The sequence below is a fragment of the Chrysemys picta genome, chromosome 12 (genome assembly GCF_011386835.1).
Source record: "Chrysemys picta bellii isolate R12L10 chromosome 12, ASM1138683v2, whole genome shotgun sequence".
NCBI lineage: Eukaryota > Metazoa > Chordata > Testudines > Emydidae > Chrysemys > Chrysemys picta.
In genome coordinates, this window is record NC_088802.1 from 11,443,213 (window position 1) to 11,467,207 (window position 23,995).

Here is a 23,995-nt window from a genome sequence, read left to right on the forward strand (position 1 = left end):
TCTCCTTCCCCCCTCCAGACACTCTGCCGTCTGCACTAGAGACAAAAAGAGGAGGATCCCTAGGAGCACGCAGACAGGGTGAGTTTGCAGCTGGAGATTGTTTTTAAATTATGAGAAAATTCCAGAGAAAACATCTTCATGAGATTGCAGCTAAAGTTACCAACCAACTGGTAGCGGCCATGACACCCACAGCCCGAAAAATACATACATTATACAGCGAGGATATCCACACTGGAATATGGGGGACTAGGGGCCAATGGCCCCCCCCAATTTTAAAAGTGGGATGTCCAGCCCCCCCTACTTTTTAACTTGGGCATAGTTTGAGGGAAGGGGGCCATGTTGCCCCCCCACACACACACACTGCAAGCCTCGGGCAGGCGTGGAGCATTGAAGGCAATGGCTGTGCTTTGTGGCGGTGTAGCTGATCAGCTCCCCCCTGTGTAGCACAGCCCCTGCCTGTGGCACCAGCCTCTTCCCAGTCCTGGCCCCTCTCAATGGCTCCACACCTGCTCCTCTTCCCACAAGGCCCTGCCCCCTGGCCAGAAGCTAGAGCCTGTTCTCCATCTGCCCTGGGTGGTGCACTCTGGGGAGCAAGGATATGTACCGGGGGCTGATCTCAAGGCCCCTAGACCTCAGCCCAGGCCCGGTGGAGCATCAGGGGCTCTCCACAGGGGCCATTGTTCCCAGCCTGGTCAGGGGTCAGGGCCTTGTTGGGAAGAGGAGAAGTAGGGTGGGACCATGGAGGGGGTGGGGCCAGAGGTGGCTCTAGCTTTTTTGCCGCCCCAAGCATGGCAGGCAGGCTGCCTTCAGCAGCTTGCCTGGGGGACGTCCCCAGTCCCGCGGATTCGGCGGCATGCCTGCGGGAGATCCCAAGTCCCGCGGCTTCAGTCTACCTGCCGCCGAATTGCCGCCAAATCCGCGGGACTGGCAAACCTGACTGCCATCCTCGCAGGGTCCGGCAGGCTGCCCCCCGTGGTTTGCCGCCCCAGGCACACGCTTGGTGCACTGGTGCCTGGAGCCACCGCTGCCTTTGCCTGGTTGGGGAGTCATGCAGCTGACAAACACCTGCCAGGAATGGTCTAGATAATACTTAGTCCTGCCATGAGTGCAGGGGACAAGAAAAGAGGGCAGGGGACAAACTGCTATCTGTAGTCATTTGCTACACCAGAGAACAGTTTTTTCCCAATAGCAGTTTCTTACAAACCCCTTACAGATCAGCAACTGGTACAGGTAGCACATTCCTATAGGGAACAGTTTCCTATTCGACACCCGCCAGCTACCACTGTGTGCAGAGCAGGGAGGAAGCCAACCCACGATGTGCTGGGGGCTGGGACAGCCACACCTGGGGGGAGCTGAAAGAGGGTTAAGAGGGAGAGGGGATGTAGAAGGGGGATTGAGGGAGGATGAGGGATGGGTCAGGGGCAGGAAGGGGATGCAGTGGGCAGGGCAGGGTGCTAAAGGGGGGATGGGGCAATGCAGGGGAATAGAGAAGACTTATGGGCCAGATGGGAACAGGGCTGCAATAGAAGGAAACTGTGTGTGTGTGTGGGGGGGGGGATGGGTCACTGTGAGGGAAAGGAGGGTGTCGGAGGGGTTGGGGGTAGACTGTGAGAGCAAATGGAGACTGGCTGGGGGAGGGAGGGAAAGAGGGTAGGGGTCGGGGAGAAGGAGAGGGAGAGATACAAGGACAGCTCCCCCAACCCACGGGGAAGGAGATGGGGAGTGGTTGCCCCACTCAGACAGAGGGGAATTCTTTTACTGCAAATATCACTGAAGCTTTGGGGGTAGGTGGAGGTTTCTGCCTAAGGGCTCAGAAGCTACAAGGCAGGTGTCCAGACTAGGGATGTAAATAACATTTTAAAAAATAACTGTTTCAACTATTAATATGGTATTGGTTAAGCATTAAAGGAATTCACAACACAGGCCCCGCCCAGGATCCCGGCTCTCGCCCCCACCCAACAGCCCGGCTGCCGCCATGACTGGTTTCGCCCAGCAAAGCACAGGGGGAGAGGCTAGAATTGCTCTGGGCCCAGTGGAACGCTTTTTAGAGTAGGGGTGCAGTGCCCCCCCCTTATCCCTGTTTGTGCCCCCCCACCCCCTTGAGGTGGGGCTGGGAGCAGGGCCATGGCTCAAGGAAGGGGGGAGTCAGGATGCAGACATGGGTAAGGGGCCTGAGGCTGGATATGGAAGCTGATGAAGTCATCCTCATCATACTGGAATTCCCCACCCCCCGGGGGTGTCCCAGTCCATGGCCTGCACCCCGTGGAACCCTGGGGGAGGGCAGGGACGGAACTAGGTCAGCAGCCAGAAGTGCTCAAAGATCACGAGTTTACCACTCCCTGTCCCCCCCAATCAGTTACAGAGATTACCAAGTTTGGAGGCTTTTTATTTGTCCTCTGGATTTGCACCTTTCTGGGGACACAGGGAAGAAAGGTCCTGTCACCTAGAGCCTGAGGGCGTGTGGCCACCGCCAGAGCATGTGTCTGAGCCACAGAATCCCTGCAGCACAGTCAGGGCCTGGGCAGGAGGCCTGGGACATGGGAGGGACAGACAGTGAGCTGCCCTGCATCCCACAGATGCTGTTTGTGCTTCCCTCAGGCTCTCACAGTGGCAGTACTGGCCCGCTCTTCTTCACCCCCCTGCTCTCTCCTGCAGATATCAGCATGGATTGGCGGGGGCCCTTCGGGGGTGGGAGCCATCAGCGTTAGTGCACAGCTGATTTCACATCCATTGGACTCAGAGAAATACCTTTCCAGTGTCCCCCTGCACCACTGTGATCACCCCTCTGCTATAGATGTGAAACTAGATTGACATATGTGATCGCTCTGATCAGCAGCTGTATGTGGAGAGGCTGGGGTCCCCCCCCCTCCCCTTAGTGTTGAAAGGTGCTGGATTTCAGCGCCTCTTGCATTCCACAGGTGCCGGGGAAGGCAGAGCGAGCTGCGATGTGAATCCACGTGATCGCTTTTAGTCCACAGCCCCAGCTCTGCCTCCACGCTGGGCATCAGTGTAATTCCTGCTTCCCGTAGGGAGATCAGACCCACTCCATGTGTTCAACCTCCCAGGAAGCGGAAAAATCAGACTAATGCCTAGATTCCAAGGCCAGAAGGGATCACAGAGATATAATCTCATCTGCCCTCCTCTAGACCAGCCCAGAGACTTGCCCCCAAATAATTCCTACCACAGAGCTTTTCTATTTGTCTGACAATTTTATTCTTAACTATTGTTTTGACTAATTTGCTCAGTACCGACGTTAGACTTACCGGTCTGTAATTGCCGGGATCACCTCTAGAGCCCTTTTTAAATATTGGCGTTACATTAGCTAACTTCCAGTCATTGGGTACAGAAGCCGATTTAAAGGACAGGTTACAAACCTTAGTTAATAGTTCCGCAACTTCCATCTGGTCCCGGTGACTTGTTAATGTTAAGTTTATCAATTAATTCCAACAGGCAACAGGAACTGAAATGATTAAAAATGTCACCAAAATCTATACACTGCTGCAAAACATTTTGATTTTGACAAAACTGAAGTTTTGGGATCTGGCAGACTGGGGCTGGACTGGCTCTGGAGAGAGATCTGTACACAGGCGCTCAGCCGACTCCCCTCCACCCGGAGAGCTGATTGCAGAGTTGGACACTGAGGAGTTGCTGATATTCAGAGCAGAGTTTGACCCACTGTTTCTGTAGCATCCCTGCCAGCTGTCAGCCTGCTCCAGGACCGGGGCTCTCAGCCATGCAGTGAGAGATGGACACACCTGGGGAGAGCAGGGGAGACGTGCAAGAGGCAGAGGAAGAGTGAGGAGCAGCTGGGGAGGAGAATGGCTCTTCTTGCCAAAAGGGGAAGCATGGTCAGGGGGGAAAGGGGTAGGGGGAAGGAACGGGGAGATGGAGTGGTGGGCAAGGGGCATGGGATGGGGAAGAGAAGGGGAGAAGGGAAGCGGGGGCAGAGGGAGAAGCTGGGTTGGTTTGTAAACAGTGTCCTCTGCTGGGCTGCGCAGAACAGCGCTGCTCCTGTTGTACTGTGCCTCATTGTGCCCTGCCCGCCTGCCCTTCCCTCTGGAGACTGACCATTCCGCCTCCTGCACCTTGCCCCGTGGGGGCCCACAAATAGGTTAGGCATTGGGCCCACAAAAAGTTAATCCGGCCCTGCAGAGTGGGGCTAAGAGTTTTCCTTTCGCCTTTCTGATTGTGTCCTGATTTTTTATTACTTGCTGTTTTGTAAATTGCATTTGTTCTGAACTATAGAGAATGGCCAGGGAAGAGGTCAGGGAAGCGTCCATAGCGAAGAAAGTACCCAGAGTGGGGATGCTCTAGCCCGTGTTCTGAGTGGTCACAACCAGGTTGGGGGGCGAGCCCCTCAGGAAGCCTGGGCCCAGCCTTGTCGGGGTTATAAGGACTTTGCCACAAAGGAGAGTGGAAGGGGAGCCCGCAAGGTGAGGCAGGCTCTGGGTGAAGGGAGTGAGGACTCAGATCCTTCTGCTATTCGATTCCACCCGGGTGGTGTTTAAGTCAGGAAAGTTTTCCCGTCTACCTCTGTGCATGTTTACTGGTTTCTCCTAAAGTTCATTAAGTATTTTGGGAAAATGTGTTGGAGCGGCCACCAGTGACCTCTGCTGGCCTTACTCTGAGGCCGCCAAAAATTTTGGTTGTGAGAATCCCCGGGCTAGATGCTCATGATGGGCCCTTCTGACCTTAGAGCTTGTGAGTGTAACAGAAGCTGAACACAGAGAGAAGAAGTCAAGGCAAGCGGTTTATCGCTAGGACCCAGGAGCAGCTGGGAGGCGGCTCTGGGGGGAGCGATCGCTGGGCTCAGGCCCGGCAGCAGGAAGTGACTCGCAGCCGCTGCGGTGACTTTGGCTCCAGGCTCGTGGCGAGATCCCCGAGCCCCGGCGGCTGGTGCTGGGAGCCCGGAGCCCTGGCTGCAGCCGGGAGAGGGGAATCTCCAGCAGGGCCCTTCCCGCTGCTCCCCAGGAGCCTCTCCCAGGGCAGAGCCCCCTTCCCGGCCCGGCCCCTTCCCGGCCCGGCCCCTGCCCCAGGGGGCCCCGCTCGGAGGGAAGGTAAGAGACACCCGCCCGGCTGCAGTGGGAGGTTTGGCCCCAGGCTGCTCCCAGCGGAGCTGGCTGCGATTCCCGCCCTGGGCCCGGGAAAGCTGCCGCCAGCTCCCGGTGTGTGCGGGGCGGGGGCAGGATCACGTTATCACCCATCTCTCCCGCCCCATCTGCTGCTTTGTTTCCCTGCCCCTGGCCGCGCTGATCTGGACGGAGGCTGCAGCTCAGGGAGATCTGAGGGGGGCAGAATGTGGCAGGGGCCAAACTGAATGCAGGGGGGGGGCAGCTGGGAGTCGGGGAAGGAGAGGTGCTCAGCGCAGGCCCGGCTCTAGGTTTTTTGCAGCCCCAAGCAAAAAAATTTTTGGCTGTCCCCCACTCCAGCCTTGGGCTCCCCCTCTCACCAGTTCCCTCCCACACCCCCTGCCGCCCCAGCCCTGGGCTCCCCCCCCCCCCCGAAACGTGACCTCCTCGTTCACCACACCAATCCCTGTTTACACTTGCAGTGGGGATCAAACCATTTCTCCTATTTTTATTTCACTTTAGTATAAATCTCACCCCCCCCCCGTCCCCCGCAACCCCATCTTTAGTGCTCCAAATGCACATGGAAGGCATAGGGACTAATCCTCAAACCTTGTACCCGGAAAGGGATGGGGATCTAGTAAGGAGGGTTCATATAGAGGAGCGGGTGTGGGGGTGCTTGGGGGCTCTACACTGGCAGAGAGGCAGGGTGTGATGTACTCACGGAGGAGGGTGGAGGAGGAGAGGGGGTATCAGGAGGGTTGCGGGAGAAGAGGTGCAGGGGAAGGGGGAGGTGTGGGAGGAGAGGGCTGGGGGAGGGTACAAGGGGAGAGGTGTGGGTGAAGGGAGAGTACAAGGGGAAGGGGTGCGGTGAAGGAGCGATGGGGGAGGTATAAGTGGAGGGGCTGTGAGCGGGATGGGGGGTGCAAGGGCTGAGAGGGGCAGGCGCTGACAGCTGCTTCCCCAGCCCCCTGCAGGCAGAGCCGAGAGGACAGACACTGACCCCCCAGGTGCCTGAGCTGCGGGGGTCCCCCGGCAGGGCAGTATCCCCCGCTGCCCCGCTCGGAGCCGGCTCTGTCTCTCCCCACCCAGGGCAGGCAGCGCGGGGCTGAGGCAGGGGAGGTGCGCGGCGGGCTGGGTAGGGGGCAGGAGGGGGCGGCGGCAGCTCCCTGGCAGCTCGGGCTGTCCAGCCACTCACCCTGTCAGTGCGCGAGCCGGGATCCGCGCCCCCTGCCCAGCCCGGCGGCACCTGCACAGCCCCCTCGGGCGGGGAAACGCCGCGCCGCCCTGGGGAGACTCAGAGCAGCAGCGGCAGCAGGACCCCTCCCTGCATCCCGGGCCCCACTTCCCTCCCCCCTCCCCGGTTCCTCACCCCCAGGCTGGGCTGCAGGTCAGGCTGCCCGGGCGGCTGGAGAGCCGGAGCATCATCCCCCGGAACTGAGCCCCTCTCGCCGCCGCAGCCGGGCTCAGCTCCGGGGATGACGCTCCGGCTCTCCAGCGGCCGGGCAGCCTGAACTGCCGTCCAGCCTGTGCGACTCCGGCTGCCATGAGCGCCATCTAGTGACTGCATCCAGAACTGCAGCGTCAGTTCCGGCTCAGTCTGAAAGCCTCAGCTGACAGGGAACATCTTGGTTCAGGATCAGCTCCTACTTTTTGCGCCCCAAGCGAAAAAAAAAAGGGGGGAGGCTGGAGTGCCGCACCTTGGAAAGTGCCGCCCTGGCTTGAAGGGGTTTCCATCCTATCCAGTGTTTACAGTTTGGTTCAATGGCTCTCAGCGCCCCCCATGGTACGGATTGTTTCAGCCCTCCTGCCTGGGACTCGGAGCCAGGGATAAGAATGTGGTACAGCTGTCGGGGGGTGAACCTAGGGTTGAGGGAGGCAAGCCCCCTACACCCAGTGTAGGGGCAGGACCCCAGCCCCTGAGAACCCCCAATAACCCCCCCACCTGCTGAGCATGTGGCCCCAGTCTCCCCAGCATGGTAGAGTCCTAGAATCTTAGCATCTGTCTGCAGGGAGAGAGCCTGGGGGGGAATCGTGGGGTGACATGGACTCAAGCCCCTTCTGTAACCTCCCCCATCGCCCCTCTCGCCCCAACAGGCTGAGGAATCACGTCCACGTTTCGCTCCAGTTCATCCCACCTTCCAGGGGACAGGGAAGGGATATGTCTGTGATGGAGCCAGCTCAGGTAGGGGATTTTTAGGGAGCTTTTGGTGGTGGGGGAGGGGTATTGTATTTCTAAACCAGGAAACACCCCGCTGGGCAGGGCTGGGAAAACTGACAAGACTCCCAGTGCTGGAGCCTGACCCCACTGGCCAGAGGCTGCTGTGAAATAAGAAGGGAAGCAGTTGGTATTCCTGTCCCTGTCCCCAGCTCAGAGCTCTGCTTCCCATATCAGCCTGTTGCTGGCAGGCATGTGGTAAATGAAAAGACCCTGTCCACCTCCGTGTACTAGGGGGGACAAGGAGCCCTCACCTTTTACCCACTCCCTGAAGCCTCCTGGATGCTCTGAGCAGCATGCGGGGAGGATTCTGCTTCTCTGTCTCTCCTCCCATATGACTAGTAGTATTGTGGCTGGGGCAGCAGGTTTTGAGTGAGGGATTCTTGTTGTTTCAGATGCTGGTTACCTTCGAGGAGGTGGCTGTGTATTTCACCCAGGGGCAGGGGACTCTGCTGGACCCCACTCAGAGAGCCCTCTACAGGGACGTCATGTGGGAGAACTACGAGATGGTGACCTCGCTGGGTAAGGGATTCCTGGCCCCTTGGTTATTGGAAGTTGGTGGGGGGCGGGGTCTGTGTGTCTGACACTGGTCAGGTTCTTCCCTCATTACTCTCCAATGAGACCAGGATGTCAAAACCTAAGACACATACTAAATCATCCCGATCCCCCTAGTTTGCAAGGTGGAGAACCCATGTATTGTCCTGTCTGTGTTGTTTCTCGATCGCTCACAGAATCCCTCTTCTCCCTCCTACTTGGGAACATCTGCAGCCATGTGGAGGGCTCTGGGTTCCACGGGTTTAGAAATAGGCAGGGGTTTAACACTAGAGCTGGGTGTGCATCACAATTCTCCTCACCTCGCCACATGTCTGCCTCCCCCGAGGGGTCTCAGTGACCACGTTCCCGTCCTCTTAGATTCCACATTCCCCAGCACAGCACAGGGACAGGTTCCGCTCACGGAATGTCCTTTCTGACAGATGCTCTCTCAGTCCTCCGCACACCCTGATCTGATCTGATTTCACTCCCTGCACAGGATTCCCCCTTCCCAAACCGGACCTGATCACCCGGCTGGAACGAGGGGAAGAGCCGTGGGTGCCCGATCTCCAGGCCTGTGAGGAAAGAGAGATCCCGAGAGGCGCCCACACAGGTGAGGACTGACACGGAAACCATCTGGGGAATGAAGGACAAATTTGAGAATCCCAAAAATGTGGTATCAATAAGTGCCCTTAGTTCCTTCCTCATCTCACCCAGGGCAGGGCTACAACCAGCAGATATGACTGACATCGCTTTCCACCTCTCCTGTTACCTGCAGGAGTTTCCTTCTGAACTTTCCTTCTCTGTGAACTTTTGGGTGGGAAGTGGAGACAGAATCCAATTGCTCCGTCTATGCAACTTCAGGGTTTTTGGGTTTTTCCTTGCTGCTATTCCTCTTAATTTCTCCCCAGCACAATGACTTCTGTCTGGATTCTCTCTCTCCCAGCAGGTGATGAGAGAGTGAGTGAGAATGAGGAGGAGAATCAACAGCAGGAAGTTCCTGGGCACGGGGAATCACTGGGGACCTCTGTGGGAAGATCTCATAAGTGCTTAGACTGTGGAAAAAGTTTCATGTGGTGGTCACACCTCATTTTACATCAGCGAATCCACACAGGAGAGAGACCCCACAAGTGCTTAATCTGTGGAAAAAGTTTCATACGGAGGTCAGACCTTGTTGTACATCAGGCAATTCACACTGGAGAGAGACCCCATAAATGCTTAGACTGTGGAAAAAGTTTCATACGGAGGTCAGTACTTGTTAAACATCTGGCAATCCACACTGGAGAGAGACCCCATAAGTGCTTATACTGTGGAAAAAGTTTCATACAGAAGTCACACCTTGTTGTACATCAGGCAATCCACACTGGAGAGAGACCCCATAAGTGCTTAATCTGTGGGAAAAGTTTCATACGGAGGTCAGCCCTTCTTATACATCAAGCAGTCCACACTGGAGAGAGACCCCATAAGTGCTTAGACTGTGGAAAAAGTTTCAAACGGAGGTCAGCCCTTCTTATACATCAAGCAGTCCACACTGGAGAGAGACCCCATAAGTGCTTAGACTGTGGAAAAAGTTTCATACGGAAGTCAAACCTTCTTAAACATCATGCAATACACACAGGAGAGAAATCCCATAAATGTTTGGACTGTGGGAAAAGTTTCGCACAAAGATCAACTCTTATGGTACATAAGGCAATCCACACTGGAGAGAGACCCCATAAGTGCTTAATTTGTGGGAAAAGTTTCATACGGAGGTCAGCCCTACTTGATCATCAGGCAATCCACTCAAGAGAGAAATCCCATAAATGTTTGGACTGTGGGAAAAGTTTCACACAAAGATCAAATCTTATGGCACATAAGGCAATCCACACTGGAGAGAGACCCCATGGGTGCTTAATCTGTGGAAAAAGTTTCATATGGAGGTCAAACCTTGTTAAACATGAAGCCGTCCACACTAGGGACAGACCCCATAAGTGCTTAGACTGTGGAAAAAGTTTCATACGGAAGTCAAACCTTCTTAAACATCATGCAATACACACAGCAGAGAAATCCCATAAATGTTTGGACTGTGGGAAAAGTTTCACACAAAGATCAAATCTTATGGCACATCAGGCAATCCACACAAGAGAGAGACCTCACAAGTGCTTAGACTGTGGAAAAGGTTTCATACAGAGGTCAAACCTTCTTAAACATCAGGCAATACACACAGGAGAGAAATCCCATAAATGTTTGGACTGTGGGAAAAGTTTTGCACAAAGATCAACTCTTATGGCACATAAGGCAATCCACACTGGAGAGAGACCCCATAAGTGCTTAGACTGTGGAAAAAGTTTCATACAGAGGTCAACCTTACTTCATCATCAGGCAATACACACAGGAGAGAAATCCCATAAATGTTTGGACTGTGGGAAAAGTTTCACACAGAGATCAAATCTTATGGCACATAAGGCAATCCACACTGGAGAGAGACCCCATAAATGCTTAATCTGTGGGAAAAGTTTCATACGGAGGTCAAATCTTATGGCACATCAGGCAATCCACACAAGAGAGAGAACCCACAAGTGCTTAGAGTGTGGAAAAAGTTTCATACGGAGGTCAACCCTACTTAATCATCAGGCAATCCACACAGGAGAGAGACCTCATAAGTGCTTAGACTGTGGGAAAAGTTTCATACGGAGGTCAGACCTTGTTAGACATCAAGCAGTCCACACCGGAGAGAGATCCCATAAGTGCTTAGACTGTGGGAAAAGTTTCATATGGAGGTCAACCCTTGTTAAACATCAGATAATCCACACAGGAGAGAAATCCCATAAATGTTTGGACTGTGGGAAAAGTTTCACACAAAGATCAAGTCTTCTGGCACATAAGGCAGTCCACACCGGAGAGAGATCCCACAAGTGCTTAATCTGTGGGAAAAGTTTCATACGGAGGTCAGACCTTGTTAAACATCAAGCAGTCCACACTGGAGAGAGACCCCATAAGTGCTTAGACTGTGGAAAAAGTTTCATACAGAGGTCAGTCCTACTTAATCATCAGGCAGTCCACACTGGAGAGAGACCTCATAAGTGCTTAGACTGTGGGAAAAGTTTCATACGGAGGTCAGACCTTGTTAAACATCAAGCAGTCCACACCGGAGAGAGATCCCATAAGTGCTTAAAGTGTGGGAAAAGTTTCATACATAGGTCAGTCCTTGTTAAACATCAGTTAATCCACACAGGAGAGAAATCCCATAAATGTTTGGACTGTGGGAAAAGTTTTATGCAAAGATCATATCTTATGCAACATCAGACAGTCCACACTGGAGAGAGACCCCACAAGTGCTTAGACTGTGGGAAAAGTTTCAAACAAAGATCAAATCTTATGGCACATCAGGTAATCCACACAGGAGAGAGACCCCACAAGTGCTTAGACTGTGGAAAAAGTTTCATATGGAGGTCCGGCCTTGTTAAACATCAAGCAATCCATACAAGAGGGAAATGTTAACATTTAAATTAAACTTGGGTGTAATAATGTCATTGTGTGTGTATATATATATCTCTTTAAAGTTTGTGGTAAACTGTCTATGAACGGCTTTATGGATAATTAATTACCTTATGTATCAGAGGGGTAGCCGTGTTAGTCTGAATGTCTAAAAAGCAACAGAGGGTCCAGTGGCACCTTTAAGACTAACAGAAGTAATGGGAGCATAAGCTTTCATGGGTAAGAACCTCACTTCTTCAGATGCAAGTCTTGCATCTGAAGAAGTGAGGTTCTTACCCACGAAAGCTTATGCTCCCAATATTTCTGTTAGTCTTAAAGGTGCCACAGGACCCTCTGTTGCTAATTACCTTATGTTAATCCATGTAGTTTTATTACCTGTGATGTTTGTGAAGTAGGAGGTTACTTCCAAAACCTATTGTTCACCCAAGGACTGCCTGCTGTCGAGAGGCTGCAAAAATGTCTATATAAACTCTTGAGACCTGATCCTTTTATCTCCGATCTTTTTAAGCTTTATTTAGGGGGCGTTTGAGTCGTAAGACTGAGATCTTCAGTCCCCTCTGGACTGCCCTGATATTGAACATTTGGACATTGGACTAGAACGTGATGAAATGATACTGAAAAGGACTCTCTTCAATTCTAACGTGCCATCTCTATGGTGAAACTGACCTAAGGACTCTATTCGCGTTTGTATGTCTAATGACCTTTTAGCCAATACTGTCTTTTCTTCTTTTAATAAATGGTTGTTTCATTAACAAGAATTGGCTGTAAGTGGGTATTTGGGTAAGAACTGAAGTATCATTAACTTGGTGGGTGATGTGTCTGCTTGTTTGGGATTGGTAGAATACTTTATATGATGAAGATTTTCAGGAATTCCCATCAGAATCTCAGAGGACATTTCCCCACATCAGTTATCGTTACAGACTTGCCTCTGTTGCCTCTCTGTCAAATCAGTTATTTTGTTGCAGCATCTCCCATACCATGAAGGGTTTACAGAGCTGAATGATGCATCATGCCTCTGCCAGGGAACTTTCAGTGAAATTAGCCTGTAATTAAAATCCAAAGTTATTACCCATTAAACATGACAGCAATTCCCTACCTTGTACTCCTGGGCAGCTTCCTCTATGGGAACCACCGTGTGAGTTCTGTGAGCCCAGGAGAGATGGCAAACCAGACAGATGCGGGTTTGATCCTCTTCACAGAAGTTTCAGAGTCTCCCGGTGTTCCCCACACAACCCGTCTCCTCCTGCTCCTTTTGTTGCCTGGAAACTCAGCCGATTGGCAATTTCTACCATGTTTTCCAGCTGCCTGTTCAGCCTGACGTTTCTCTGTTGCACAGTTTCTGAGGGCAGGAGACGGCTGTATCGGATCCCTCCCAGCACTGGCTGACGTGCCTGCACTGCAGAGTGACAGCTTCTGTGAAATACTGCAGACAAATGGGACATGGAGCTTCCTCCTGGAGACTTTCCAGGGGGTTCTCTATGGCCATGGCTCCCTGTGTGGAGTTGTGTGTCTAAGGTGGGATAGTCAGGCTTGGCAGAATTTTTATTTTTAAGCAATTTTATATTTATTGATTTAAACTTTCACAGTTGCACAAAAATCTGGGCTTTAAGCATATCATTCCAATTGTTATCAATTTAAATGCTCACAGTGGTGGGAGATTTAGGGCGGGATCAGACAATATTTGGGTCAGACAATAACTATTTAATGACAGTAGAGACAGATTCAAAAAGTTAAAGCTTTATTCGCATTAAAATAGAGATTGTCAACATCACATGTCAAAATATGCAAAGGAAATATTCTTAAATCAATGTCTAATACGTTCTCAGGCAGCATTGTTCTTACTGGGCCTATTGGTAAATTTCAGTTATTAGCAATGGGAGTATTTTTTCCTGGTTTGTGTGTGTACAGTGAAATCAACATTTACAGACATCAACCGATAAAAGTCTAATTCTTCCAAGTCCAGTGATATGAAATTCACAGGACAAAACCTAGGTTAAGCTGATATCAATGTTTCAAAGGCCTGATTCTCATGTACAGTAAGGCTGCTCTGGCTCAGTGTAGAGATGCGGTGTTTCCAACACTCATGATTTTATAATGAGTCTCATTGTATTTGTTGTGTTTGTTAAAGCCCCAGCTCCTGGAAGCATATTATGAGGTGACACTCTTGGCTTTCCTTTCCTAAACAAAGGAAGTTTCCGGCTTTCTTGGTCGCACAGAAAAACTTTAGGCTGCGCTCAGATCGCATTTTAAAGATCTGAGAAGCCAGAAGGCAAATACAGTATTTCCTCACTTAAAGTCGTCCCGGTTAATGTTTCATTGTTACGTTGCTGATCAATTAGGGAACATGCTCATTTCAAGTTGTGCAATGCTCCCTTCTAACATCCTTAAGCAGCCACCTGCTTAGTCCATTGCTTGCAGGAAGAGCAGCCCGTTACAGCTAGCTTGTGGGCCCTTGGAACCAGGGCGGGCCGGGAGCCCCCCATCAGCTCCCTGCTCCCCTAAGTTCCCAATTGCCCGGAGTTCAGCTATCCCTCCCGCCACTGCCATGTGCTGCTCCTGCCCGCTGCCTTGGAGCTGCTCCCTGAGACTCCTGCTTGCTGTGTCGGGGAGAGGGAAGAAAGAGGGGGGGCTAATGTCAGGGCATCCCCCCTCCCCCTTGATCCTGCACCCCGCTTACCCCATTCTCCATAGAGCAAGGGGGACACACGACAGGGCTCAGGATGGAGGGAACTTCCTGGCAGCAGCTTGCTGATTAACTTAACAAGGCAGCGTACTTAAGAGTGGGTCAGCTTATTTAAAGGGGAAATGCGCCTCTCTCTCTCTCTCACACACACACACATACAGTGTGTGTCTCTGTCTCTGCCATGCTGTCTCCCCTCCCTTCATTTCTGCTGCCTTGTAGAGTGTGAGAGTTAACCCTTGAGGGCTCAGCCAATTACTAGTTCATCATTTAGCAGTAAGGCATTCCCTGGGAAATATCCCACCCTCTGACTCCTCCACCTCAACCAAGCTTCACAATAATTATCACTGTGTACCAGTATTAAATTGTTTGTTTAAAACTTTTACTCTGTGTGTATGTGTGTGTGTGTGTGTATATATATGTTTTGTCTAGTGAAAAAATATTCCCTGAACCTAACGCCTTCATTAACATTAATTCTTATGGGGAAATTGGATTCACTTAACATCGTTTCACTTACAGTTGCATTTTTCAGGAACATAACTACAACGTTAAGTGAAGAGTTCCTGTAGAAAGAATTCAACATTTCTTATTATGCGTATGTTTCATAAAAGGCAATCACAGCATTTTCAGGGTCCTGACTCATAATTTTCAAAAGTTTGGGGTTGGCAATCCTGTGCCACTGAGAACTCAGGCCTTAAATCTCTATCTGCTACCCATGGAAAGCCCCTAATTTAGTGTGATCATTTATCTAAAACAGCAGAGTTAATGGAAAAGGAAATAGAGAGGCCAAGGTATGGGAATGCGCATGGAGCCGGACTGTGGGCCCAAGCAGCAAATGAGCACAGCCCCCCCAGGATTGGCGGTGAACTAAAGAGATAAATTAGAACTTTCATTTTTTTATGTAGGTCCTTAGAGCCTTTGCTGGAGACAAGAGGCCTGACAACAGAAACTGACCACTGCCAAGGCAGTATTGCCAGCAGCACGTAATCAAAGATCATGAGATTGGTTGAAGGAAATGAGGTTTTTTTCTTCTAAAAAATTACATTCTGGATCGTATGTTTCTTTGTTTCCGAGCTTTTAGGGTTCGCTCTGGTACCATTGTCAATTTTTTCTATTCAGCCATGAGAGTGAGAAACTGACCTTCATTGAAGTGAGAGCTGAGATGGTCACATAATCACAGGATTGCTGGAGCTGGGGCATTAAGAGAAACACTAGCTAGTGAAGGAGTCAGTGTGAAATCAGGAAAGTTTGCAACAACCCCAATGTGATGTTTTGTGATTTGACGTGAATAGGAAACAGCTGCACTTCTGTAGCTATTGCAGGCCCCTCTCTGGCCCCCATCACGGCACTACCTGAGCACCGCACAAACTTCAATGTGCTGAGCCTTGCCCTGCTGCAGATGGGGAAGGGCTCTTACCCCCATTTTACAAAAGGGAAAGTCAGGACCAGACAGAATAAGTGACTTGCCTGAGTTCACACAGAGCAGGGAACTGAACCTGGGTCTACTCAGGGTAACTTAGGCCCTGTCTACACTTGCAAGTTAGAGCGCATTAAATCAGCCCCGGGCGTCTTAACTCCTGAGGTGTCCACACTGGCAAGGCACGTAAAGCGCCCGGACTCCATGGCTGGAGCACTCCTGGTAATCCATCTCCACGAGAAGCATAGAGCTCTGCAGCCATGGCTCTCTCTGGGCACTGGAACTGGCTTAGTTTCACTTTCACAGGAATATGCCCCAGCACCCATAGGTGGCGAGTTATATGGTCCCGTGGTGCCCATGCTCCACCAATACTCCTGAAGGTGGACCCAGCTCCACCAATGTTTGGGCCCCAGGCCCCGTGCTTTGGGGATCCCCGTGCCATGGGTCGGCAATGTGGGGCGCGCTCATCTCGGGGGCAGCTCCCCACCCCATCACTGTGAGCTGCTGAGAGGCCCCAGCTCTGACCTGGCTCCCAGCCCATTGGCCAGGAACCCCGGCCAATGGGATCTGCAGTGGGTGGTGCCAGAGCTGCATGGCCACGCCTCCCCAGCAGGGAGGGGGAGGGAGCCCCAGGCAGCAGCTCTCAGCCCCAGGCAGAGAGAGAGCAGAAGGAGCCTGTCACTGTCAGACAGAGACAGACACAGCTGGTGAGTTGTGGGGACAGACAGATGGAGCCGGGGGAGGGGGAAGGGAGCAGCGATGGGCACCCTAGGGCTGGCATAAAATACATAGGACAGAGGCGGCTTCCTGAGGGGGCTATAGCAACTCCCCACCCCCTGCAGAGCAGACCCGGGCTGTGGCTGGCTCCGTCCATCACTCCCCCCATCCCACAGAGACCCACACAATCCTCTGCCCCCCTGAGAGACCCCCCAATGGCCCCTGTACCCCTGTCATCCTCTCCAGAGAGCCCCCCCTTTGTGCCAGACAATTCCCTCCCCCACTGCCTCCCCTACTCCAGAGTTCCCTACAATCTCCCCCTTTGCTCCCGCCCCCCAGCCCATTGGTCGGGAGGCTCCCAGTCTATTGGCCAGCACAGCCAATTGGAGGTGCATCTGAGGCAGGGGGCCTGCTTGCAGATGCAGACCTGGCTGGCCGTGCCTCTACAGCACGGGGAGGGGGAGCAACAGGTGCGCAAGCCCCAGTCATCATCATCACAGGCCCAGCAATTCTCTGGATATTTAATTTCACTGAGGCAAGTAATTCAGTCTACTCTTCCTTTCCAGACAGTTTGTGGCTTTTCCTGTAAGAACACTTACAATTTCTTTGCAAAGAAGCCCAGTTATAGTTTTTTTCACTTGAGACGTATATTTTCTGGTCGTTCATAAGCTCATTTATTTTGTTAACTCGGTTTCATAGGCAATTTTAAAAGTCACTTGAATTGTACCTGGTTTTTTCCATTGGTCCAAAAACACATGGAAGATGTGCCGATTTTTATTTCTGTGGGCCAAACCACCCTGTGTAGAAATGTAAATGTCGGAGCCAGAAAAGCTCTTTAAGGGTAAGGGTCCCTTCAGGAAATTGTCCTCAAGTCATTCATTCTTCTGGGCATTCCATTCTATTGTTCCCTCCTATAGTGATAGTGATCAGTGATTCCACCCACAGGGGAGAGGCAGAAGACTGGGTCCACCCTGCAGTGACTCTGCCTCTACCATTGTTCTCTGTCTGCTCCCTCTACCAGCCCCTTTGGTCTCCCTAGGATTGCCCCTACCATTACTCCCTCTGGGTCTTCTTTCTCTGGAGCTTCTCATGAAGTAAAGTCTGTCATTACAGGCTCTTATCTCTGTAATGTATTTCATTTTGATGTATTTATTAAGTGTTAGTTAATGCACTATGGGAGTCCCCTTCAGCCCCCTGTATAAATTGATCCTCTTCTTTCCATATGTTTTGTCCATAGGGTTTTCTGCAGCCCTAGGGCAGCCAGCAATAACCCCTGTGCCTTTGCAATGGGGTGAGGGAAGGGGACCATGGGTTCCCTATTTATGTGATTTGCAAGAAGTGTTATCATTCCTCAAGGTACCAAATGTGTTTACATGATATAAGTGCCTTGTAAAATCCCAAAACAAGCTCATTTTCATTTCTCATATAATCTCATCTCATATACAGTATACACACATTTTTCATTAATTATATGAGTTGAATTTATTATTGTTGTTGTTATTAGCTAGGTTACAGGGGTTTTTTTTCAGTGTGGCAAAATGTGTGCTACACCTCTACCCTGATATAACGCTGTCCTCGGGAGCCAAAAAATCTTACTGCGTTATAGGTGGAACCGCGTTATATCGAACTTGCTTTGATCCACTGGAGTGCACAGCCCCACCTCGCAAGGAGCACTGATTTACTATGTTATATCCAAATTCATGTTATATCGGGTCATGTTATATCTGGGTGGAGGTGTATTTTATGGGTTGAATGATTGAATGACATAATACCCACCTGCCCCCATTGTCCATCACTAAGTCCGGTAATTTTGTCAAGTGCTCATCACACAACATGGTAGTGCCTACCCCTACCTTGTACTTCAGGTGGTCACGGGTTCCAGGGCAGCCTGGGGAGTTAGCGGGGGTCCTGGCGCTGACAGCAGCGAGTGACCTGGCCCCAGCCCATTCCGCTACACCTCGCCAGCTCCCGGCATTGCTGAGGGGCAGGGCCTTCGGGGAAGTGGTGGAGTGGGGGTGGGGTGGGAAGAGGCGGGCGGAGCAGGGTTGCTCACTGCTGTCGGCACCAGGCACTCGCCTAGCTCCCCAGGCCACCCTGGACCCCACGTCCCCCTGAAGCACGGGGGCTCCCAAAGCGCAGGGCCTAAGGCACTTGCCCCGGTCCATCCCATGGATGGTATGAATCCACTTGGGCACCACCAAAAATTATACAAACCTGCCACCCATGCGCACCACCTGCAGCAGCCATTGGGGGTGTCCCTCCCTGGAAATACCTCAGGCTGTTTGCAGAGAGGGAACCAGCCCACTGGTAACATTACAGGCCTGGAGGCTTTGGTGAAAAATGCCTCTGTTCCTGCATTCAGCCCCCTGTGGTGGTGCGAGGGGTCAGTGGGGCTTCACTTGGGCACCAGTCACCTTGGGCCTTCCCTGTCATGATGAGTTTGCAGGATGAGGGTCTGTGTGATTAAGGAGTGATATTTAGACTTGGCAGAATTATTTTATAAATTTTGTTAGAAAATGTAGATGTTTATTTTTAAGCATTTTTTCCATACTTCTTGAGTTACATTTTCAGTTCCCCAAAAATCTGGGTTTCAGCATTTCTTTCCGATTTTTATCAACTTACATTTTCATAGCTGTGGGAAATTATGGGGGGATAAGACAATAGCAGGTCAGACTGCAATTCTTTAAGGACACTGAGATTCAAAATGCTAAAACTTTATAGCCATTAAACCACAGATTGCCAACATCACCTCTCAAATTATACAAAGTCACTCTCCTTCAATCAAACTCGAATAAGTTCTCAAGCAGCCTTGTTTTTACTTTGCAGATCTGTAATTTTCATTTATCAGTTGAAATCTTTTTTCATTGGATTGTGTGTGCAGCAAAATCAACGTTTGCCAACATTTATGAATAAATGTGAATGCTTCCAGGCCTCATGACAGTAAACTCACAGGCTAAAACTTGGTTAAGTTGGAATCAATGTTTTCAAGACCCGATTCTCATTTAACCTAAGGCTGCTCTGGCTCAGTGTAAAGGGGCTGCAGCGTCACCAACTTTCATGATTTTTCACATGAGTCTTGCAATATTTGTGGTGTCCGTTGAAGCCCCAGCTCCTGGAAGCCTGTGATGAGGTGAGACTCTCGGCTTTTGTTTTCTAAACAAAGGAAGTATCTCGTTCTCTTTGTTGCAGAGAAAAACTTAAAAATTTCACCCCAGTGCAGTCTAAAGCTCTGAGACACCAAACGGCAAATAAAATAATACTAATATTTACTATTTATTATTATTATTAAATCTCATGATTTTGGGGGGCTGGCCTGACTTAAGATTTTTAAAGTACTGTGCCAGGGAGAATTCAGATGGTAAATCTCTATCAGTTACCCAAGCGAAACCCCCTAAATGCGTGTCGTCGTTGATCTATCACAGCCCCGTGAACAGAAAGGGGAACCGACACAGAGGACAAGCTATGGGAACGCACATGGAGCCGGGCTGTGGGCCCCAAGCAGGACATGAGCACAGCCCGCCCTGGCCCGCCTACAGGAATTCCGGGCCCAGGGCAGAACAGTCAATGGGCCCCCGCTGGTGCCCGCGTGAACAAGCCGCGCCCACATGGACTCCGTCTGCCTGACATTTGGGGGGTGCTGCGCCTGTGCTGGCTGGTGCCCAGCGAGCTGCCGGCTGTGCTGCTGGGCGCGCTCGTCCGGCATGGCCAGGGCTTCCGCATGCCCGTTGATTGCTAGTCCCCCCCTCCGTTGTGTGTCTCAGGGACAGAGTCTGAGCCGGGATCCCAGCCACACCAGCCAGAGCCAGGGTTGGATTCTCTCCCCAGGGATCGAGCCCAGCAGGAAAGTGAAGATCGGGACCTCATCACCAGCATCGATAAATGTCACCTGCCCCCGGTCACAGTCCAGACAAACCCTCCCCCCGCTCCACAGCCCAGATCCCCCCCTCAGGGGACCGGCTGATCCCTCCCTTCCTGCTCACAGACTCTCTGGCCACCCCCACAGCCCAGAATCGCCCATCTCCCACCTCCACCTCCCAGCAATGTCTCCCCGAGATGAACCCCTCGCACCCCAGTGTCAAATCTCTCAGGGTTGTTGGGCAGATCCTCCCGTCTACCTCTCCATCTCACACTTTTCCCATCCTCAGACAGGACGAGGTTGGGATGAGCCGTGTCTGGATCCAGAGTCACATTCACTGGGGGTCGAGAGAATCAGAGCGTCAGGGCAGAACACAGCCCGCCCTGGGGGAGGCAGAGACCATTTCTCACACTCCCCAGCAGCCCCATTCTGGCTAGGACAGGCCTGGATCCCAGGGAGCTGCCTCTGTCCTGGGCACTTGAGACTGAGCAGGGAAGTCACTGCAGTTCCTCAGTCTCTGTAGACTCACTTCATTAGTTTCCCATTTGCTTGCATAAGCTTCAGCTCCAAGCTACCCCTGTTGGTTCTGCTCCATTCCCACAAGAAGAAGAACAGGAGTACTTGTGGCACCTTAGAGACTAACAAATTTATTAGAGCATAAGCTTTCGTGGACTACAGCCCACTTCTTCGGATGCATATAAGAAGTGGGCTGTAGTCCACGAAAGCTTATGCTCTAATAAATTTGTTAGTCTCTAAGGTGCCACAAGTACTCCTGTTCTTCTTTTTGCGGATACAGACTAACACGTCTGCTACTCTGATTCCCACAAGGAGAGACACACCATGAAAGGCTTTAGTGAGGAGGGAGCAAAGGAAGCAAGTGATCATAGATCATAGAATCTCAGGGTTGGAAGGGACCTCAGGAGGTCATCTAGTCCAACCCCCTGCTCAAAGCAGGACCAATCCCCAGACAGATTTTTGCCCCAGATCCCTAAATGGCCCCCTCGAGGATTGAACTCACAATCCTGGGTTTAGCAGGCCAATGCAAGTACAGTTTTGAACTCCAGAGGGAATCTCCCTCCTCTAATGCAGTCTCCACTCCCAGACCTGGGAAAAGAGGGGAAGGCGCAGTATTGGGGAAGAGCTGCTACACCAAAAAGTAGGAAGTGGCATTGGGTGGGGTAGCCCCATCCCCAGCCATAGGCGTGCACAGCACATTTAATTAGGGTGTGCACCCAGGGAATTTTCTTTTTAAAGGCGAACATCATAAAGGTTGAGGTGTGAGAGGGGGTGCGGGTTGTGTGTGGGGGGGTGCGGTGTGCAGGAAGGGGCTCAGGGCAAGGGATTGGGGCAGAGGAGGGGTGCGGGGTGTATGAGGGGGCTCAGGACAGGGAGTTGCAGTGCAGGAGGGGTGCAGGCAGGGGGCTCAGGGCAGGGGGTTGGGGGCAGGGGGAAGGAGGGGGTTCAGGGCAGGGGGGCAAGGTGCAGGCAGGGGGCTCAGGGCAGGGAGTTGGGGTGCAGGAAGGTAGGCCATTTGCAGGTGGGCCCCGGGCTGGGGATCTGGGCTCCCCCGTCCCGGTGGGCAGGCTCGGGGCCTGGGCAGAGAGGGCTGGGCTGAGCGCTTGGGGCCAGGCCAGGCAGAGGCAGCCGGGGCGGATCGCTGCGGGGCCGGGCTGCTCCCGGAACTAGATTCAAGGCTGAGGGAGCCAGGCCAGAGCCCCTGAACAGCGCCGGGGAGCTGAGCTCATAGCTGGGCTCCGGGGGGTCCTGTGGGCCGGGCTCGCCCCCTGCTCTGGGCCCACTGGCCCCACTTAAGGTGGGCTGGGCTCGGAAGCGACCTGACCCCCACAGCCGGTGCTTGGGCCTGTGCCCAGTGCTGGGAGTCGCAGGTGGGTTTGGGGCCCCGGGTGCTGGAGGGGGGCTGCTGCCTGGGGGAGGCTGCGGCAGCACCCCAGTGAGCCCTGTGGGCCACCTTAAGTGGCTGTGTTGGTGCTGCTGGGTGGGAGGCTACCAGCGCACATGGGGCTGTTAAAGCAGCCGGGCCAGGCCCTGGGGAAGGGGACCCCGGCTCAACAGGGTGCAGGGATGGGGGCGGGGTGCAGGAGGGGTTCGGGCTCTGGCCCGGTGCCGCTTACCCGCAGCAGCACGCTCCTTGCCTGCCAGGGCCCCACACCGCTCACCCCATCCCCGCACAGCCCCAGGGGAGGGGGGAGCAACACAGGGCTCTGCACACTGCCCTTGCCACTCCTCCAGGTACCTCCCACAAAGCTCTCATTGGCCACAGTTCCCTGTTTCCAGCCAATGGAAGATGCGGGGGGCGGTGCCTGGAGCAACCCTCCTCCTGGCCCCAGGGATGTGGTGCCGTGCCGGCTGCTTCTGAGAGGGTATTAGGGTGATCTGCCACTGATCTGCTGAGTCACCTTGGACAAATCACATCCCCTCACTGTGCCTCAGTTTCCCCTCCCATCCTTTGTGTGTCTTGTCCAGTTGGACTGTAAATGGCTCGGGGCAGGGATTGGCCCTCACTGGGTTTTGTACAAGGCCCCCCACAATCGAGGTCAGATCTCATCTGGGGTCTGTAGGGGATGCAAATAACAATAAACACTGTGATACAACCCGGAATACCAGCCACTGCTTGTAACTCCCCCTATCAGCTTTCATGCAATGAAGGCTACACACAGCTGAATGACACAGTTACACCATTACGCTGTAATTAACATCCAAAGTTATTACCCATTAGACTGGACAGCAACTCGGTACCTTGTACTCCTGGGTGGCTTCCTGTATGGGAACCACTGTGTGAGTGCGGTGAGCCCGGGACTCTCTGCAGATCACACAGTTGGGGGTTTGATCCTCTTCACAGAACAGTTTCAGAGCCTCCAGGTGTTCCCCACACACCCTGCCCCCTTCTGCTCCCTTTGCTGCTTGTAAACTCAGCCGCTTGGCGATTACTAGGACATTTGCCAGCTGCCTGTTGGGCCTGAGGTTTCTCTGTTGCACAGTTTCTCTGCACTGTGGGCAGGAGGCGGCTGTATCAGATCCCTCCCAGCACTGGCTGATGCAGGTTCGGCAGAAATTGTGCGAACACTCCAGAGTGACAGGTTCTGTGAAATACTCCAGACAGACGGGACATGTAGCTTCCTCCTGGAGAATTTCCACGGGGTTCTCTGCAGCCATGGCTCCCTCTGGACAGTGGAACAGGGTTAGTTTCATAGGCGTGCACAGGGGGTGTGCCGGGTGTGCCCAGGCACACCCTAATGCAGGGGTGGGCAAATGGCCCCCCTCTCCTGGTGCGGCATCCCCGGGGTCCGCGCTCTCAGGCCAGAGCACCCGGACGAACACAGCAAGCTGCCGGCCCCTCCCCCGCCTTCCTCCCTCCCCATGAGCTATGTCGCCGCACGCAGCATTTTGGGGGCCAGGGCTGCATGCTCCTGCGGGGCAGTGTTTGACTCCGCGGGGAGGCTAGGAGCCTCATCTCATGGTGAGGGGTCCAGGGCCAGGGGGGGTGGATAAGGGGTGGGGGCAGTCAGGGGACAGGGTGTATTGGATAGGGAGTGGAATCCCGAGGGATGTGGTTAGGGGCAGGGGGGTCTCTGGAGGGGGCAGTCAGGGAGCAGAAGGGATTGGATGGGGCATGGGAGTCCCAGGGTCTCTCAGGGGGCGGGGGGTGGATAGGGGTCAGGGCAGTCAAGGGATAGGAAGCAAGGAGGGTCCTGGGGGGCAGTTAGTGTGTGAGGGTCTCTGGAGGGAGTGGTCAGGGGACAAGGAGCTGGGTGGGGTTGGATGAGTCAGGAGTTCTGAGGGGGGCTGTCAGGAGGCAGGGGTGTGGAGAGGGGTTGGGGGATGCAGGGAGCGGGGGGGTTGTATGGGTCAGGAGTTCTGGGAGTCCTGTCAGGGGGTGGGGAGCAGTTGGATAGGTGTGGGAGTCCCAGGGGTCTGTCTGTGGGAGGGGGTGTAGATAAGGGTCGGGACAGTCAGGGGACAGGTAGGGGGTAGGGTCCTAGAGGGGCAATCAGGGGACAAGGAACAGGGAGGC

The 23,995-nt window shown here is 52.9% G+C and overlaps 1 protein-coding gene across 9 annotated transcripts in view; it reads left to right on the forward strand.

Moving 5' to 3' along the window:
* Window positions 1-23,995, forward strand: part of LOC101933603 (zinc finger protein 850-like) — an 89,289-nt gene that overhangs the window by 7,377 nt on the left and 57,917 nt on the right. Inside the window, exons 2-7 of one of the 9 annotated variants that reach the window (XR_010592016.1) lie at window positions 4,885-5,057; window positions 7,164-7,251; window positions 7,680-7,806; window positions 8,315-8,428; window positions 8,762-11,430; window positions 11,620-12,047. Coding sequence is in view for 5 of the 9 variants with exons in the window: in XM_065564361.1 (XP_065420433.1) it covers window positions 7,228-7,251; window positions 7,680-7,806; window positions 8,315-8,428; window positions 8,762-11,295 (2,799 nt within the window). In the remaining 4 variants the exon portion in view is untranslated. Of the gene's footprint in view, window positions 1-4,770; window positions 5,058-7,163; window positions 7,252-7,679; window positions 7,807-8,314; window positions 8,429-8,761; window positions 12,048-23,995 lie in introns of those variants that run through there. The other 8 variants (XR_010592018.1, XR_010592015.1, XR_010592017.1 and 5 more) reach the window with 8 other exon arrangements.